Raw genomic sequence first — 20956 nt, 5'->3', positions numbered from 1 at the left:
TACACAGTAATCTTCAACATGCTGAACGTTGCAGTTCACCTTATTTTATAGTAATATAAATTTGGAAATATTTTGTTGTGATCTTTTTAAATTCAGTTTAGATAGAAATTTTAAAATTAAAATTATAAAATAATAAAAAATACTAGTATTTAATAAAATGAAATATTCATATGTTTTATAATGAAATATCCATATATTTGGCGGAGGGAAGAGTATTAAGGGTGTGTTTGTTTGTGGTTTTTTATTTTTTAAATTTGAATCTTTGAATAATTATTTGATATAATATAAATATATATTAAATAAAAAAAATCAATATTCACCGTAAAAATATTAATATTTTTATATTATCAATATAATTTATCCATTAAATACAAAATACTTTAGCTTAAAACACTACTACAAAATGCATAAAGTGAATAAACTGGGACATATATTTACTTTTATAATACAAACCCAAATATATTTTGAGGCTTTGAGCATAGTAAAATAATTTGTGGACTGGTGGTCCTGGCCCTGCATTTCTGGCACGCAGTTGTGCTTGCTATTTTTATCCCGAAGATATAAGATACACATTATACGCATGCAATCCAAAATTCTGCCGACATGCATGCGTTACCGGTGTGTTTGTTTTGTGTTTTGGTTTGACATATTTATTATTATTATTATAATATAAAAATTTATATAAATAATATAAAAATAATGAATGTGTTCTTCAATATTATTTTTAAATTGTGATTCCTTAAAAATAATAATAAATAATATTTCATCCGTCTATAAATTAACATCTTATTTTTTTATTTTGAATGTCTAATAATTATTATTTTTTTATATTTTTTATATACAGAATTTACCCTTTTATTTTTATTTTTTATCATTTTATTTTCTATATACAAAATAAAGAACAAATTTATCATTTTATAACAAAAAAAAAAAAATAATCGTTTAAATATCAATTAGAACATTAGAGAAAATAGACGAGGAGTATAGAATACTTTTACAAAGTCAATAAGTAAAAAATAAAAAATCAAATACTCATAACAAAAGTCAAATATTAACCTTAAAATAATACTCCCTCCGTCCACTACTAAACATTTCATTTTCTATTTTAGTATGTCCAAATCAAAACTTCTCATTTTTTTTTTGAAAAAATTAACTATCAACTAAATACCAGAAACCCTTACTTTTTACTTTTAACATTACTCTTTAAAGGTAAAATAGACATTATATTACTTTTAATACTATATATCTATAAAATAATATTTTTTCTTAATCCGTGTGCAAAAGTCAAATGAGAAAATTATCATTGGAAAAAGGGGATATATTTTACTCCCTCCGTCCCAAACACCGTGCAACATTTGTGTTTGGTACGAGAATTTAGGTGGAGAGTATTAAGTATGGTAATTTGAGATAATTTGAATATTAAGTGATGTGATTGGAGAGATAAATAATTATTTGTTTTTTTTATTTGAGTGATGGGATGGGATAAAGTGAAGTGTATATTAATATATGTATAAAAATATTACTTCATCCGTCCCTTAACAATCTATCCATTTTTTCATTTTGGTCCGTCCCATAACAAAGTATCCGTTTCCTTTTTTAGTAATTGTATTGTGTACCTAACGTTACAAATACCCTTCTAATTTACAATATATTACACAAATGTCATTACATTTATATCATACAATACTAATATGGTTAATTTAGTCATTTTACCTTTATTTATATTTTATCCCACTATAATACTAATATTTCTAAAACTCCGTGCAAAAAGCAAATGGATAGATAGATTGGGGACGGAGGGAGTATTAATTATTTCTAAATTTGAAAATATTGCAGTGAGTTTGGGACAAACAAAAAAAAATATTACAGGGTGTTTGGGACGAATGGAGTATATTTTTAACACAATTTCTCGTACCACACACCAAAAATTAATTCATTCAAAGACGCTGAGTGAACGGAGCCAATGAATTTGTGTAGTATAGGAGTATTTTTTTTCCCTTAAAACCTGTTTTTAGTGAATTTTGGATAAAGGAAATTTTTAAATAAAAAGTTGAGTCGAAAGTTATTTAAATAGTCGAATATCTTTGACTTTGATATACAAAAGTAGCAAAATGAATACTCTTGACTGAAACAGATAGATTAGTAATTAAATAAATAAATAAAAAGATCACATAAAAAAGAAAATTAAAAAGAATACACCCTTGAGCCTAATATACATATCATTTGCCATCAAAACTTATTTTTATTTATTTATTTTTGTTATTATTCAAATTTATTTTGAATTTTCTTTACCATAAATTGTTTTTTTCTATTCTTCATAAAATTCATGGCGATCAAATTGGTATAATTTTACATTAGTATATTTTACATGACAGATAGAGTATCGTGTACTCCCTTCGTCCCATAACTATGTATCAATTTGTATTTTGCATAAAGTTCTAGAAATATTAGTATTATATTGAAATGTAGTAAGAATAAAATAAAAATGACTAAAATAATCTTATTAGTATTGTGTTATATAAATATAATGACATTTGTGTAATATATTGTAAATTATAAGGGTATTTATAATGTTAGGTAGACAGTACAATTACTAAAAAAAAAAAAATGAATACTTTTTATACGACAGACTAAAATGAAAAAAAAAAAATGAATAGTTTGTTATGGAACAGAAGAAGTGTATAATCATGCCCAAGCTGCTAGAGAAGACATCAATGCAGCTCCTAAGAACAAAGCCAAAAACGACACTAGCTGGAGCCTCACGTTGCAGCTCATCTTCTTGCTCAAGAACTCGGCTGCAATCAGATCCACGAGGGCCATGTACACCAGAATCCCCGCCGATATTGAGTCCAGCACCCCCTCGATTATCAGCCCCCGGGGGCTGCTCGGGTCGTACGACGAGCAAATCCCTATCCCGACGCCGATCCCCAGGGGGGTCGTCGCCGCGAAAAAGCACGCCATCGCCGTCGATCGGAGGGTCCCGAACTTGGCCTCCGAGATGCACCCGCCGAGCGCGAACCCCTCGAAGAATTGGTGGAAGGACAACGCCCCGATGAGCGGTCGAATCGTGCACGGGCTTTGTGACACGCCGAGGGATAGCCCGATGATCACCGAGTGCGAAACTATCCCGAGTTCAAGAACCTGTCGAATTTTGGAGAAAATTGAGTGTGTAAATAGATATAGAATCGTGTATTTTACGTGCATGTTTTGAAACTTTTAGGTAAAACAACCGCTAAAAATTACGAAACGGTAGAAGACTATTTAATACTTTGTTCGTCTCAATTAAAAGTAAAAGTATTGTTTTTATCTGTTCTTTTAAAAAATTATTCATTTCGTAAAAATAATCATATATTGATACCAAAATATCTTTAACTTTTACATCAATTACAAACATATTAAATAAAATACAAAGGACAGAAATATCAAAATTGTCTTATATACTTCCACTAACCAATGAAATACTACTCTCTTCGTCCCAATTCAATGGGACCTTTTTGAAATTTTGTAGTATTTTATTTGTTAGTGAAAGCGTTAAAATTTTTTTGACATTTCGTGTAACAATATATTTGTAATTTAAGTAAAAATTAAGAGTATTTTAGTATTAGCGTATGATTATTTTTTCTGACTACTTTGAAGTAGAATATATTTCTTAATATACTAAAAAAATCCAAATGTATAAATGTATCTAGGCTGAAGGGAGTATGTATTTATTACGGACATGCCTGGGATACGACGACGTTTCTTGCGTCTCCCCCGACGCTTCGACTCCCACGACAATGGCCGCGCGAATCCTCCGGCCCTCCCGATTCTTCCACAATACGCAAGGCAAGATCGCCGTCATCATCAAATACTTTTTTCTCGCACACTCTCTTCTCTACGGGGACAATGCCCGATACGGACACTCCGTCAAATGAATCAACCTTAACAACTTCCCCTTGTACTATCGCATGTTTTCCCGCGTAGTATTGTGTCCCGACAAAATCGGCGAGTAATGTGGCGAGAGCGGCCGTCATCGCGACGAATCCGGAAAACGGAAACTTGGTCCACGGAACTTTCGGCAGACAAGGGCTGGCCAATGCCGATGCGCCATCTGGCAACATGTGGACAAACCCGGTGGCGAGGATGACCCCCGCTGCAAAGGCTCGGGCCGCGGCGAATAGGTTGGTCCCGGACCAGCGTTTCTTGCCGAATAGAGGGATCGTCACTCCCGACGCGCCCGTGGCGAGGATCGCGGCGATTGCGATCAATTTGAGGACGAGCGAGGCGGAGTCGTCGCGGCATCGTTCGTTCTCTCTGTCGATGGAACTACAGGCTTCGTTCGACATTGATTTTGCGACGCCCCCGAGAAACGATCCTTTTATTACCAAACGAATACGAGTCGAGCTCGAGTATTAGAACCTCGGAAAATGTCAAGTATTACACAAATTTTGTAACGAGACGTTCATGTCAAGACATGTTATTGAGGGTTTAGATTCTGGAGAGGAAAGCTACATTTGAATAGAGTAAATTACTACAAAAGACAAATACTTGCTATAGTTCTAGCGAAATAAAGATTGTTCAGTACACAAGTGAAACCATTGTAGGAATCGACAACAAGAAAATTGTCGAGACTTGATGTTGTCTTTGGATTGAATTCTCAATATTTTTTAAGATATAATTTTCAATCAAAATAAATTATTTTTTTTATAAAACATCAAATCAAGTTAGTTGCGAATTTAAGAAAAAAAAAAGTTTCATTTTAAATAAAAGTTTTAGAAGATTAAAAGTGTATTTATTTTGTAAGATTGTTGGAAATTTTTTTTTTTTTTTTTTTTATGTCAGTTATAGAAAATTAAATAGAGAATATAAAAATAATAAGTGTATATAGTGTATTAATTTTCTTAAAAAAATATATATGAAAAAAAATGAGTGAAAGAACAAAACCTATAAATATAAAATTTTTACGGAATAAAAATTGAGTATGAAAAATTGATTTGATGTGATATTTTATAAAATAAAAAAATATTTGATTGTTGATAAATAATTGTATTAAAATTTTAAAAAATATGGATATAAAAAATGCAGAAATTTATTGGACCATATAAAAAAATAAAGATAAACCTCAGTTGTTATTACAATATAGCTTCCAAACGCCGGAATTCCACAAGCGACACTATCGCTCTATCAATAGTGCGATAAAATCAGAGCGCTTAAATAACAGGAGTATTTATTTATAAACTATTGTAAGACTATGAGAGGTGTGTTCATCGAATATTAATTATTATATCAAAATCTAATATAATTAAAAAAAATTATAAAAATATTTTTATTGATATAAGAATATTTATACATAGAATTAAAAAATTTAAAATTACTTTTAGTACAAAATAATAAATATGACCAGTGAAAAAATAAAATAATTTTCAAATTTTTTTTCAAAATTACAAGCGTATAAACCTAAAAGACTTTAAGATGAGTAGTTTTCAGACAAGCATATAAACCTTTCGAAATTCAGACAATCTCCCAAAATAAAAGCACAAATGCAAAAACCTCACCTGAATAATCACGAATTCTATCACCAAATTCTCCAGACCAAATCAGCGGCGAAAATTCCTGTAACAAAAACTCGTCAAAACCTAATTAAGAATTCCTCAATCAAGAACACATATACACACATATCAATTTCCATCACAAAAAAAAAAAAAAGAGTTCAGAGACAGACACAGAGAGTAGAACAAAATCACTAGAAATAATTTTGATAGCAACAGAAAAGGGGAAAATAAATAAATCAAAACCTCCATAAAGGACATGAGCAGCAGCAGCAGGAGGCAATAACAATTGTTTTATTTATTCCTCCTTCCTTCCTTCCTAGTCAGGAAAAACGAGAAACATTAATCGCGATTGTAAGAAGCAGACAAAACGGATGACGATTGACGAAGACTTGTTCTTCATTTAGGCATGACCGATCGAGGAATACAGACATGGAATGTAATGGAGAATAATTGGGAATATGTTTTGAGGATATGTTTATGTGTATGTGCGGACAGAGAAGGGAAGAGAAGGAGAAGATGTCGACATCTTTGAAGAGGAGGGAGAGATACAAAAGTCGCCGTTGCCGTGAATTGGAAGTTGTTCGCCTGGAGAATGTCGACATCCTCTTTGTAATAATTACTTTCTAAATATAATTTGACACTGCAGCTTTTTTATTTTAATTAATTAATTAATTTATTTATTGATGTGCCGCTTTTGATGCTATTTTCGCTGATGTTGATGTAGATGTGTTTGTTTGATCAATTTTTATGATTTTTACTACTCGATACAAATTTAATATTTATTTTTAATGTGAAGTTTAAAAAAATAATAGTTCATCCGTTATATATGTATGTATTTGTTTATTTTTTTTTTATATGGAGTTTTTTTAAAAATAATAGTACTTTATTATTTTAGTTTCATAAGTCAAATTTGTCGCAAACTAATCTCATAAGTAAAAAATTTTCGCTGTTTTAATCCTCCGGCGTCGGAAACGCCCGCGTGGCTTGCCGGAGGCTACGTGACCGCCAGGTCAGCGACACCTTGCGGACACGTGGATTTTATTATTTTCTTTTTTCAATTTTTTATTTTTTTTTTAAAATTGAGTTTTAATTTTATTTGTATTTTTTAATTTTTTTTATTTGGTCAAATTAAAAAAAAATTAAAAAATTTAAAATAAATAAATAAAATCCATTTGTCCACCAGGTTGACTTTGCGGGACACATGGCTTCCGGCGAGCCACGTGGGCGTCTCTGGCGCCAGGGTATTAAAACAACGAAACGTTTTTACTTATGAGACTAGTTTGCGACAGACTCCAATTACAGGACTAAAATGATAAGGAGGTCCGACTAAAAAACAGTTTACCCAATATAAAAAGATTAAATTAACCTCATTAGTATTTTATGATATAAATATAATGACATTTGGATAATATATTATAAATTGAAAAGTTATTTGTAATGTTAGATAGATAGTACAGTTACTAAAATAATGAAATGAATACTTTATAACAAGACGGACCAAAATGAAAAAATGGATAGATTGTCAAGGGACGGAGACAATAGTATTTTAATTATAGTTGATAGTTAAAAATGGTGTCATGATATTTTTGTCCTTTTTTTAAGTGTAAAATTAAGGATGTAATGTAAAGTAAAAGTATTTATGAAAAAAATTAGAAATTTAATAAAATAATTATTTTGTAATTAGACAACCCAAAATAAAAATATCTATATTTTTTTTTTTGTTGGAGGGAAGAAGTATTATTTATAACAATAATTAATTAGGAGAAAAAATAGTACTCACCTGTCTTTTAATATATTATTTGTTTTTCTATTTTAATTTATCTCATAATAAAGTGTTTATTTTTTTTAATTATTGTAATACTCCCTCCGGTCCCAAATAAGGTGTAAAAGTGCTTCTAAAAGACTAAAATATTCCTACCCTATGTAATTTTGTAAAAAAATTGGAAAATTTCGTAAAAAGGTTGGAAAGTAGTTACCAAAAATAAAAATGAATATATTATTTTGAAACATATGAAAATGGCAAAATTAGACTATTTTTTGGGGGATAGGAGAATATCTAGTTAATATTACAATATTTTTACAATTTACAATAAAATTACACAAATATCATTACATTTATATCATACATTACTAATAAAGTTATTTTAGTTACTTTATTTTATTCCTATTATATATATTTTAATATAATGCCAATAAACATAAAATTCCGTGTAAAAAATGAATGAATATTTAATTAAAAGACATGGGGAGTAATAAATTTATTATTTTCTTTTATGTTAATTCAAAATATCTTTTTACTATTTTTATCGGTCTCATTTAAAATATATTTTTTTATTTTAGTAAAAATAATCATATATTAATATAAAAATACTTTTAATTTCTATTTAAATTACAAATATACTATTATATATAAAATTAATTTTTAGAAAACACTTTTAAGTAATTAATAAAATGTTATTGTTTATCAATCTAATACAAAATCCAAATAGTCTTTGGACGGAGAAAATATTATTTGTTGAAATATGATAATAAAATTATTTAGACTTTGTATAAATTTAAGGAATAGTTAAAAATTATATATATATATATTTGGAATGGATGAAATATATATACTCTCTCCGTCTCACATAATTTGTTCCTATTTTCTATTTTTCTCCGTCCCACGTCACTAGTCATTTCTATTTTTGAAAATATAATTATGCTGCATTTTAAATTTTAAATTTTATAATTTTTTTAATTTTAATTAAAATATTTACTCCTCTTAATTAATTATTAATCATACTTTACTTAAATTCTAGCATTTACAGTAATACACATATTAGATGGGACGAAAGGGAATATTAAAATTATAAAAATAATGTAAGTTGTTATGGGAGACGATTTTGGAATATTTTTGCAAACTTCACCTCTTGACGCGGCGAGATTTGCTCGCCTCTTGTGTAATTTTTTTCTAAAATATTATTAAAATAATTGATCTGCAAGTTATTTATCTAGGGTGTGTTTGTTTGGAGGATTGGATTTGATTTATACTATTCATCTTATTTTTTTTTCAAGAAAACATCAAATCAAATACCTATTTTTTATTTTTTATATTATACTAAAAAGCAATTTTACATTCCAAACATCACGTCAACATCTATTTATATCACATCATACAACTATTCAAATTCAAAATTTTTACTATTCAAATCTCATCTCAAAATCCAAACCTCCTAAACAAACACACCCTTTAGTTAAAGGGGAGGTAGGTAATTAATTCAACTATCAATTATTTTGTTGTCTTTGTCAAGTTATTTACTTTTTATTATTATTATTACTATTATTAATTCAATATTAATGATTGGTGTTTGTGGGTATGATTGATACATACAATACATATGTTTGCATAATTTACTCCATAAATAATATTTTATTTATATTATAAGAAATTAATAAATATATTTTTATTTTTTATATTTGTATAATTTATTTCATAAATATTATTATATTATATTATAAGAGACTAATAGATATTGTACTATGTATTAATATAATCATTAATATTAAAAAATCAATTCAAAAAATACTCTTCTTATGCGACGAATCTGTAGTATAATGTATAAGGAAAATTTGATTAATTCAGTAGTAAAGATGCTTGTGGTAGATATTTTAAATATTGTGATTAAAAATATCAATATACATAATATATTCATAATAATAAGATAAAAAATATATATATAGTATATTTATTTAAGTAATAAAATAATGAAAACTCAAATATTATGGGTGCATTTGCTTTCAACTTTTTTTTTTCTTTTTTAAATTGCACTATTATTTTTTATAAAAAAAATATATATATAGTTAATTATTTCATAAGGGATAGCAAACTTATTATTGTGAAGTTATAAATTCAAAATCGTCTCTAGTAAAATTTGTAGTTATAGTCCATTATTACGTTATTAAAAAAAACAATTATAAAATACTCCTACATTGTTAATTATGTGATTCACCATAAATAAATACTCATTCTTTTGGAAAATTTTATCTGTTTTTAATATTCACTATTTTTTTTTTCATAAAATACTAGTATTAAATTTAACATCTATTTTTTATTTTTTATATTATACTATAAATTAATTTTACATTCAAAATACCTTCTAAATATTTTTATACTAGATTATACAATTATTTCAATTCAAAATTTTTATTATTCAAATCTCAAACCCAAAATTCAAACTCCAAACAAACACAAATGATGTGTTCTTTTAGAAAAAATACTAAATATATTTTTTCGAAAAAATACTAAATATTTTAGTTCGAAAAAATTAATATATCACACATATTTATTATTTCTATATTACCTATACAATTTCTTATACCTTGAGTAAAAAAAAAATTCTTCAAAACAAATCGCAACTTACTTGTCACATTCCTGAAAATAATTTATTTATGACATGACATAAGATGACTGATATTAGATCATCCGAAATAAAAATAAATAAATAAATACATAGTTCTTATATTCCCTCCATCAGGATAAAATGATCTATTTAGTTGGATCAATTTAGTTAGATCCACAGTATTTCTAGATAGTGTTATTTAATACTCCATCCGTCCCAAAACTAAATATTCATTTGCTTTTTGCACGTAATTTTAGAAATATTAGTATTATATTGAGATTTAATAGAAATAAAGTAGAAATGATTAAAATAACCTTATTAGGATGTATGATATAAAAGTAATGACATTTGTGTAATATATTGTAAGTTGTAAGGGTATTTGTAATGTTAGGTAGAAGTAGAGCTACTAAAAAAGAAAATGGATACTTTGTTATGAGACGTAATAAAATGAAAAAATGGATACTTTATTATGGGACGGAGGGAGTATATTAATTATAATAGTTATAGTAATATTATTTTATATAAGTAGTGTTGTTATTATTTAAAAAATATAATATAATACTCTATCTGTCCCAAAATTATAGTTAGGTTGGACACGAGATTTAAAAAATATTAATATTATATTGGTAGTTGGTAAAAAATATAGTTAAAAGACCTTTTTGCCCTTGTGAATGTATTAGTGTAAAATATAATGATAATTGTGTAATAAAAATGAAAAAATAAGAATAATTTTATGGTGATGTAGTTATTTACGGAAATAAGACTATTATTTTGAGATAAACAAAAATGGTAAATAAGATTATTGTATTGGGACGGAGGGAGTATATAATTAAAAAAAATAGGTATTTAAATACTTTAAGCACTACGTTTCACTCAAATATATATAGTATGAACATCATTTTGTAGAAAAATATATAAAAATACTGGAGTTTTGAATTAGTCCGTGTGTAATTTTATTAAACTTATTTATATTTGTTACGTATGTTTAAAATTATTAAATTTATCAAAAATCCCGAAAAGTTATCTTGAGACTAAAAAAAAGATTATCTGTAATGGAAGGAGGAGTATTTGTTTATTACTATTTTTATATATTTATTATAATTATAATTATATTTGTTCTTCTTTATATGTTTACATTATGTTAAAAAGAACCAGTTTTTTAAAATTTTAAATATAAATAACTTTAATATAATTATATACATATATATTTTTTAAATTATTGTGAATAAATAGAATATGATGTGAAAGTAAAACATACTCTAAAATAGTAGTTTGAATGGGAACGATCTTAAATTATTGTTTAATAAATAGAAATTATTAAATTATGATAGAAAAAGTGGTATTAATATGATGTGCAACAGTCCCAATATATCATTAATAATAATAATAATAATAATAATAATAATAATAATAATAATAATAATAAATTACAAAAGATAGTAACAGTGCGTTTAGTATAGAGAATGAAAATTGATTTTTTTTTTGTTTGGTGAAACAGACAATTTAATTGAAAAAAAAATATATAAAAAATACAATTCATAAATATAATACGTTATATTGCTAATTGAAAAAAAAATAAAAAATACATCGATCATTAGAGAGATTTTTTTAACCGAAAGATCCATGAATTGAGATTCTGATTCACATAGATACAAATGGTCCAATGGGAGCAAGAATTTCCAGGTTGTGTTCCAATGTTTTCCTCGTGTTGATTGGTCTGTACTGACCTACCAGGATTATGGACATGCGAAGGACTTTAACTGTGAATTGAGGGACGAAATGCACTAAACGACGATGCAATATTTTTTGATGATTGAGTCTCGTAGTATGAAAACTGAGATGAAGCATCAAGTGATATGAGATTCTACGCGTTTGAGTAGAACAATGGATCATTAGGTTGAGGCCTTGAAGGTAGTATTGTATTGGTGAAAATGAACGGCCGAAACTCGTATTAAACTGATTAGAGATCACATTTGCTTGTTAAATTAAATTTATGGTACTTTGCGCGAAAGACAGTTGTATTGGAATGCATTGAAGGAGATTTGTTATCGGACGGTAATAAATCATTTTATTCATGTGCTTCGTCATCTTCATGACTGCTAACTTCATCCGTCATTACTAATTTTTAGATTGTAACATAAAAAAAATAAATAAATAGAACATAAGAGTCAAAAATAAAAATACCAAGCTAAAAAAACACAGCAATACATAAAATTACCAAAAAAAAAAAAAAGTAACATTTTGTAAAAAACAAATAATGTCGCAACTACACATAATATCACAAACAAAAGCCTTTTGTAAGCCGATTCGAATTTTATTGATCTCCGTTTGATCTAGATTTTCTACCGATTATTCGACCGTTTTATCAAGAATCCCCATTGACCAATTTCGGCAACGGCAACGACAATTGTTGACCGTTTTGCTTTTTTTTTTTCTAGAAAAAATAAAATAAAATATATTTTTTTTATCACTTTTTAAACAATATATGAAAACATATAATATTATTTAAAAAATAAAAGTAAATATATATATTAAAATTATAATACCTAAAAATCTTATTAAAAGTAAATGTAGAAAAAATAAATAAATTAATAGTAATATGTTGAATAGCATAGGTGGTTGTTTGGTTGCGGTAATAAGTCAACCTTCCTTAATCGCCTCTGCATTAAAACCTCACATTTATTCGGTCAGACTCAATCGGTCCCCTCTGTCATTTTATATGTATCTTTATTTCTTTATTTATTTATTTTGAATTTAAGATTTTTAAATAAATATGATTATTTGATATAATATTTTTAAAAAAATAATAAAAACATATTAAATAAATAAATAAATAAAAGTGAACAAACTTATATTTTTTTTAAATTTTATATAGAAATAAAATAAGTTATTTATATTTAGAAAAAAAAAAAAAAAAGTGAGAAGTTTAGTGTTTGTTTGGGGGATTGGATTGGATTTACACTATTCATCCAATTTTTTTCCCAAAAAACATCAAATCAAATACATATATTTCATTTTTTATATTATATTAAAAATCAATTTTACATTCAAAACATCACATCAACACCTATTTATATCACATCATACAACTATTCAAATTCAAAATTTTTACTATTTAAATCCCAATTCAAAATCCAATACCCCAAACAAACACAAGTAAAATTTACTCCTTTAGTCCAATATAAAATGTTCATTTTTTTTGTATTTTGATCTTATATAATATGTTATGTTTTTTTAAAAAAATATATAATTATATACTTTAATCATATTTTAAATTTTAATTAAATTATTTAGTTGTCTTTATTTTAATTTATAATTATTTTTATTAATATATTTTTAATTATTTACTATTTATATTTTACCTAATTTTTTTATATTTACTGTAATATAGACAATTTAGAGAAAAAGAAAAGACTCCAAGGGTGTGTTTGGTCCAGGAAAGTTTGTTTGAGTCGGAAAAATAGAATTTGAGAAATAAATTATTTATATTTCTCTATTTTAATTTCTCACACATATCCAAATAAATGGACATAAATGAATATTACAATATATTTTTAATTTTTTTTATACTATTTAATTTTTATATATTTTTAAAATTATATTATTTCAATTTTACAAAAACTACATTTAATATATTATTTAAGTATTCAATTTTTATTATTTTAAAGAAAAAAAAATTATACTAAAATATGATCTACAAAATTTCATATATAATATATATTTTTTAAAAAATCATAAAAAATATTTCCTAATAATGACTTCTCATTAGTTAATATTCTATTTTATCCGATTAATCATTTATTTTTATTCGATCCATTTAAATAGCTGCATTTTTTTATACATTTCTCAACGTAATTTTCTATTTTACCGAAACAATAGAAGAAAATTTATTCTAATTTTCTATTCAAATTCTTTTCTCTATAATTTTTTTTTTCTATTTTCATTTTTCTACAATTTTATTCTATATACCAAATGTCCCCCAAAATTTATAACATCGCCAACGTCGATTGTTTGCATATGACTTGACGCTACGGCAACGACCGGTGTGTGCGTGGAGCTTTATGTGGTCGTCTTATTTGATGGCGTCTTCTCTTATAATATCTACGTTAGTTGTATTATATAAAATTTTATACTTTACAAAATACTATTCATATTATATATTTTATTCGTCTCAAAAGTATAGTTTTATTGTATTAAACACGATATTTGAAAAATATTGATATTATATTGGTAGTTGGTAAAAAGTAAAGATAAATAACTTTTTTTCTCTTGTGAGTATATTAGTGTAAAAATCAGTGGCAATTGTGTAATAATAATGAAAAAGTAGAAATAGTTTTATGGTGATATGATTATTTATGGAAATGAGACTATTGTTTTGAGACAAACAAAAATGGTAAACAAAACTATTGTATTAGGACGGATGGAGTATATTTTATCGGAATAGTAGTGTTTAAAATACGTAAATATATATTTTAATTTTGTTAATTATATATATAATTTTTTATTTTTGAAATAACAAGCACCGGTCAACAAAAGGTAATCAAATAATACTCCCTCCGTCCCATAATTAAACTATAGTCTGAGTTGAGTTTAGCACGATATTTAAAGAATATTAATATTATATTAGCACTTGGTAAAAAAATACGGGCAAAAGATTTTTTTGGTCTTGTGAGTGTATTAGTGTAAAAGTAGTGACAATTATGTAATAATAATAATAAAAAATAATAATAATTTTATAATGATATAGTTATTTATGGAAATTAAACTATTGTTTTACTATAGACAAAAATAGTAAATATGATTATTGTATTGAGACGAAGGTAGTATTATAATTTATTATCATTAATTTACTAAGCTATATTACCTTAAATAGTGTATCACTAATCAAATGATAATATAAGATTGAATTAAAGCCACAAAAATTACTTATATTTCAATATTATAATTAAACATATATATATATATTTTAAAAAAAAGTCGTCCATTGTTTTTTAGACAACCAACTTTAATTATTATATATATATATAGACTTTCAAAGATGACATCTACAATAAACAATTATAAATATGCTTGTTTTGTTTTGATTTGAAATTAAAATAATGATTTGAATTTTAATTTAAATAATATTTTAATATAATATTTAATAAAAAATTAATAGTCCCTGTGTTTAGAAATAAGTTTTTTATTTGATTTTGTCGGCAAATTAATGTAAATTAATAATTTATAAATATATAATACTCCATTCGTTTTATAATATTCATTTTTCTATTTTAATTTGTCCCATAATAAAGTATTCATTTTCTTTTTTAGTAATTGTACTTTTTATGTAACATTATAAATACCCTTACAACTTACAATATATTACACAAATGTCATTACCTTTGTATCACACATACTAATAAGGTTATTTTAGTTATTTCTACTTTATTCATACTATATTATAATATAATACTAATATTTCTAAAATTACGTGCAAAAAGCAAATGAATACTTAGTTTCGAGACGGAGAGAATATAATAAAGTAATATAACATTCATTTTATCGTTTAACTTTAAAGTAAAAATATTGTAAAAAATTAAAAATAGTGAAATTTTGATATTGAAACGAAAAAAATAATAATAATTTTAATTTAAACATAATAAAATAATAAAATAAATATTTATATACAGTATATATTTAAATAAGCAACAACCGCACATGTTCATGAAAAGGACAAATGAAAATTACCTTTTTTTTTAAAAAAAAAAAGAAATCAATAATTTTAATTTAAACAAATTAAAATGATTTGAACGCGATGTATTGTTATAAAAATAAGTATATAAATATATATTTTTTATATATAAAAAATGCAATAATTGTATATTTAAAAAATAAAATAAAATCAAACTCCAATAACAAAGCATGTATGGGGTTTGGATTTTGAGTAGTAAAAATTTTAAATTTGAATAGTTGTATAATGTGATATAAATAAGTGTAGATGTGATGTTTTTAATGTAAAATTGATTTTTAATTTAATATAAAACAAATAAAAATAAGTGTTTGATTTGATATTTTTTAGGGAAAAAAAAATGAATAGTGTATTTAAAATCCAATCCCCAAACAAACACACCCTTAATTAGTGATCCATTGTATACTTTGGTTTTAAATAGTTGTTTAAACATGTGTTCTTTTTATATTTTTTCTCAAATGTTTTTTTCAAAAAAATTAATATATTTCTATTTTTATATTATCTACATAAATTTGTATACTTTAAATAAAAAAATCATTTCAAAATATTTCACAAAACAAACACACATCAAATTGCTTTTTAATACTTCCTCCGTTCCTTCTCTATTTATTCATTTGTTTTTTTACGCAGAGTTTTAGGAATATTAATATTATATTGAGATGTAGTATAAATAAAGTAGAAAAGATATAGTGTGATATAAAAATAATGACATTTGTGTAATATAGTTTAAATTGTAAGGGTATTTTTAGTATTTTTAGAAATTACAATTATTAAAAAAAAATAGATAATTTGTTATGAGACAAACTTAAATAAAAAAAATAAAAAAAGATTGTTAAGAAACAAACATAATCATTTTCCCCCTATTTATAAATGTTCAATAAAACACTTATTTTTATTGTTAATTTTTTATATTATATTTAAAATATCACATTAATATCCATTTATATTTTTTAAATAATCATTTTAATTTGATATTTTGTTAGAAAAATTAATTATTTTAATTGAAAAATATATTAGAAATATATTAAATAAATAATGTTAATTTTGATTTGAAAGTCCAACCAAACACATATCTATATATAAAAAAATATAATATATTATACATATTCATTATTTTTATATTATTTATACAAATTATCTATATCTCACAATAAAAAAAAAAAAAAAATTCTTTCAAACAATTTTACTAAATTTGATTAGATGAAAATAATACATTTCCTCCATCTCGTATTAATACAAGGCGGACAAGGAATTTATTTATTTTTTAAATAAAAAATTATGAAATTTATCATAGCTAAAAAAAAAAAAAAAAAGCCCAAACAACTTAAAATTATATATTAAGACAAAAATAAAAAAAAATAAAAAATAAAAAATACATACCCAGTTTTTATTTATTAAATTTTAATTTACTGTAGGGGTTGGACTTGTGACCATGAGGTCATGGGTTCAAACCCCCGACGCCTCAAGTCATCTATTTTTTAGAAGAATATACAAAAATAATAAAAATAATATTGAAATGAGACGAATGAAGTATTATATAAAAATAGTCTAATTTATATTAATTTACTTTTTCCGTTCCACGTAAATTATGCATGTTTTTTATTCGGGTCTATCTCACATAATTTTTTTTTTTGAAAATCTTAATATATGAATATTTATATTATATTTTCCTCCGTCGTAAGAATAGTTTTATTTTCTATTTCCGTCCGTTCAAAACAAAAGTACCAAAAATAATAGACACATTTACAATTTATAATATATTACACAAATATTATTATTTATGTATTATCCAATATCAATAGAGTTATTTATATATTTTTATTACAAACTAATATAATACTAATATCTAATAATATATTTGCAAAAAAAAAAAAAAAAAACAGTCTTACTCTTCTTAAGAGAGTATATTATGCTAATTAGCATAATAACTATTAACCTTAGGGTATGGCCAATAATGCCAATTTTAGTGTTGTCTTTATTTTAATTTTTTTAATAAAAATTATTGTAAGTTATAAATATAAAAAAAATAAAATAAAATTGTTTAAACTAATATATAAAATAACTTATTTAAAGAATATTAGTAAAAATAGAGTTATGATTGTAATAAAAATACTGCATCAACTACTTAATCTGTTCACTCAGCATTTTTAAATGAATTAATTTTTTGTGTGTGCTTCGAAGAACTGTGTTGATATATAAAAAATAATATTTTATATTAAATAATTAATTTTTTTTTTATGAGTGAATGATATATATATTATATTAATGTGTATATATTTATAAATTTTAATAATATTTATAAAAAATTATTCAACTTAAAAATATTGAATGAACATATTGTACTTTTTTTTTTTTTTTTTTTCATTTCTATGTAGGCATGTTAGTATATATGAGAACAATTATATATTTATGGTACTGAAATCAATATCATATTGTATTATTAAAAATTATATCATATTCTGTTAAAATATTTGTTATATAAAATTATATCATGTGTGGTCAAACATGCAATATTTTATCCTGATTACATATAGTGACGGATTTAAATCAACACATTGTATATATATACACTCTCTATATGTCCCTAAGTATCAATTTTATTTTATTTTTATATTGACATTTAATATTTAATTATTATATCAAAACGTATTACAAGTTAAAAAGAAAATGACAAATTTTTTTTTAATAGTGTCTTATAATATTAATATAATGACATTTGTACAAAAATTATACAAATATAAAAATATTTTTAATGTTAAGTATAATAACGCAAATAGTAAATATGTTTTTTGTTATGGAATGTATGAAGTTTATTCTATGCGTATTTCAATTGTGTATATTTAGGTACGAATTTTAATTAAAAATTAATAATTATTATATTTTTTATTTTTTACAGTAAAAAAAAAATACAAGAAATTATTATACTCCCTCCTCAGTCCTACAATAATTGACACAATTTTTATTTTTGTTTGTGAATAACAATTCATATATTTCTATTTTGGGTAAAAATTTACTTCATCAAAACGTCTTTAACAAATATAAATCAAGTTAATTAACACATAACATATAACATCATAAATAGTAGGACTTAATCAAAACCCCTTTATTTTTATATCTCTCATTTTAAAAAATTATTTTTATCTATATTTAAAACTTCACATTTTTTATAAAATTAATTTATATTAATTATAAATAATTAAAAGTATTTTTAAGATTTACTTGTATTATAGAAAAAATTATTTTCTACAAATTGATATTCATATTGCATATATTTTTTTATTGCTAAATAATTTTTAAAATATTTAAATATGTATTTTAATTTTTTTCAATCATATATATTAAATTTACTTTTAAACTATCAATATTATTAATTACATAAAAAAATAATAAAATAATATCATTATTTATTATTATTAATTAATTAAATATTTTTTTTCCTTGAACTATATTATTGTATAATATAAATGTAACGATATTTGTGTAATATATTATAAATTAAAAAAATATTTATAATATTAAATAAATAAAAAAATACTTTGTTAAAGATCCAAAAATTTTAAAAAAATAAATAAATTATTAAAGAAAGAGAAATATATATTTTTTGTCATAACTAAAAAAATAAATAAATTTAAACGAGGAGAAGTATATACGAATCACTACCTGCCGGTGTGTATATATATATATACATACATAAATTACTTTTGCTTATTCATTATCTTTCAAAATCGATCCTTTTTTCCCCTTTGTGCCTTCATTCACAATTTCATATTTCCAAATTTTGAGTCAAACTCAAACAAACAAACAAACTTTAATCTCTGCAAACCTCCAGTGCTCCGCCGCCGCCGTCGCCGCCGCAATGTCCGACCAATCTCCGGCCTCGTCTTCCCCAATCTCAATCTGGACCGCCATTAACAGCTGGTTCACTCCCACCGTGCTCTTCATCCTCCTCAACCTCGTCATCGCCACCATTGCCTTCACCTCCACCACCAAGCACCGCCGCCGCCGCCGCCACCCTCCGCCGCCCTCCGCCGCCAGATCTCCCTCCCTCCTTCACCGCCTCAAAACCCTAACTTTCGACCCCCACTCCAGATCTGCCGACCCCCTCCCGCAAAACGACGCCGTCTCCCCAGATTCTCAGAATCTCCTCCCCCACTCGGAATACTTCTTCCCGGAGCCGTTCGAGACAGATTCCGGCGACTTCGACGGCGGCGCTTCTCAACAAACCACCGCCGGCGACGTATCGGGCGCCGTCCACGTCAGCAGGTCGAAATCCGACACCCGGCCGGCGTCGGGAGAGATTCCGACCAAACTTCCGGCGACGATGAGGAAATCGGCGAGCATGAAATCGGCGTTCGGCCATTTCAAAGAAGAGGATATTGTGATTTCGGAGGAGCGGCGGCCGGCGACGGCGACGGCGCACCACGACGGCGACGAGGAGGTGGACGCGAAAGCCGCCGATTTCATCAACAGATTTAAGGAGCAGCTGAAGCTGCAGCGGGTGGACTCCATTGTCAGGTACAGAGAAATGATAAGAAAAGGGAACTCCGGCAGGGGAGATCAGTGATATTTTTGCCTTTTCGAAGGGGGTGGTGTGTAATTTTCGGGAATAGGACTCTTCGCGGTTTTCGATGGGGGCTATTTTGTAATATCTACTAAATGCATGGGGTATCCGGCATAAATTCGTGTTGACGGGAAATAGGGGTTGGTGGGAATGTGGGGGCATATTGGTAATTTCGTATCTAATTGCGTTTGAGTTATTTCTGACCGTTGGATTAAGTTGCGAAAATTTATGTAGATAGGGGAGATTGGTTCGATTTAATAAAGGAGCTTTAGTGGTGTAGAGTGTAAGAACGTGCGTAGTCAATGTAACACTTTTGGTCCAAAATTTCATTTAATTTTTATTTTATTACCAATTATTTTTTTTAAAAAAATTGAATTTTGGTCCCACACTTGGTACTAATTTTCAATTCGAATTTAGAATCCTTTGATTTTCACCTTCTTAATTTTTTAGGCAATACAAATTGTTAAATAATTCAGTCCGGTTCCAAGGCTCTTATTTACTTATTGGTGTCTTATAAAGCATATTTGTACAAAAAATTATACAGATATAATGATATTTTTAATGTTAAATACAATGATGTAAAAAAAAAAATAAATGTGATCCTTCCCGCTGAGGGAGTAATAAATTTAAAAAGTGTGTTTTTCTTGTAATTTAGCTTTTTTTTATTCTTTTATTTTTTTGAAATTTTAGATTAAAAAATAATGGTCGGATATGGAGTAATATTTTTGTAATTATAGAAAATTATATATATGATTTT

At 25.6% G+C, this 20956-nt stretch overlaps 2 protein-coding genes across 2 annotated transcripts; one reads left to right on the top strand and one right to left on the bottom strand.

Annotated features, from left to right (window-relative positions):
* Window positions 1–2555: 2555 nt before the first annotated feature.
* LOC127255618 (zinc transporter 4, chloroplastic-like) lies at window positions 2556–6124 on the bottom strand. Its single transcript, XM_051281251.1, has 4 exons — window positions 5775–6124; window positions 5535–5592; window positions 3723–4354; window positions 2556–3141 (listed from the first exon to the last, which is right to left on the bottom strand). The coding sequence occupies exons 1-4, from the start codon at window positions 5787–5789 to the stop codon at window positions 2686–2688; spliced, it is 1161 nt and encodes a 386-aa protein (XP_051137208.1). The 5' UTR covers window positions 5790–6124; the 3' UTR covers window positions 2556–2685.
* Window positions 6125–19340: 13216 nt separating this feature from the next.
* Window positions 19341–20523, top strand: LOC127255619 (pathogen-associated molecular patterns-induced protein A70). The gene has a single exon (XM_051281252.1). It carries the CDS (start codon window positions 19495–19497, stop codon window positions 20200–20202), a length of 708 nt encoding a protein of 235 aa, XP_051137209.1. The 5' UTR covers window positions 19341–19494; the 3' UTR covers window positions 20203–20523.
* The last annotated feature ends 433 nt before the right edge of the window (window positions 20524–20956 follow it).

The sequence above is a fragment of the Andrographis paniculata genome, unplaced genomic scaffold (genome assembly GCF_009805555.1).
Source record: "Andrographis paniculata isolate CXL003 unplaced genomic scaffold, ASM980555v1 Contig54END, whole genome shotgun sequence".
NCBI lineage: Eukaryota > Viridiplantae > Streptophyta > Magnoliopsida > Lamiales > Acanthaceae > Andrographis > Andrographis paniculata.
Note: the sequence above shows the minus strand (reverse complement) of the source record. Positions and strands in the feature narration are given on the sequence as shown.

What these genes read in the sequence shown, in the direction of transcription:
- LOC127255619 (XM_051281252.1), top strand. Translation starts at nt 19,495, where the DNA reads ATGTCCGACCAATCTCCGGCCTCGTCTTCCCCAATCTCAATCTGGACC.
- LOC127255618 (XM_051281251.1), bottom strand. An exon ending in TAGAATTCGTGATTATTCAG is followed by an intron (nt 4,355 to 5,534) that starts GTGAGGTTTTTG and finishes TGGTAATAAAAG; the next exon opens with GATCGTTTCTCGGGGGCGTC. An exon ending in GAAACGTCGTCGTATCCCAG is followed by an intron (nt 3,142 to 3,722) that starts GCATGTCCGTAA and finishes AAAATTCGACAG; the next exon opens with GTTCTTGAACTCGGGATAGT.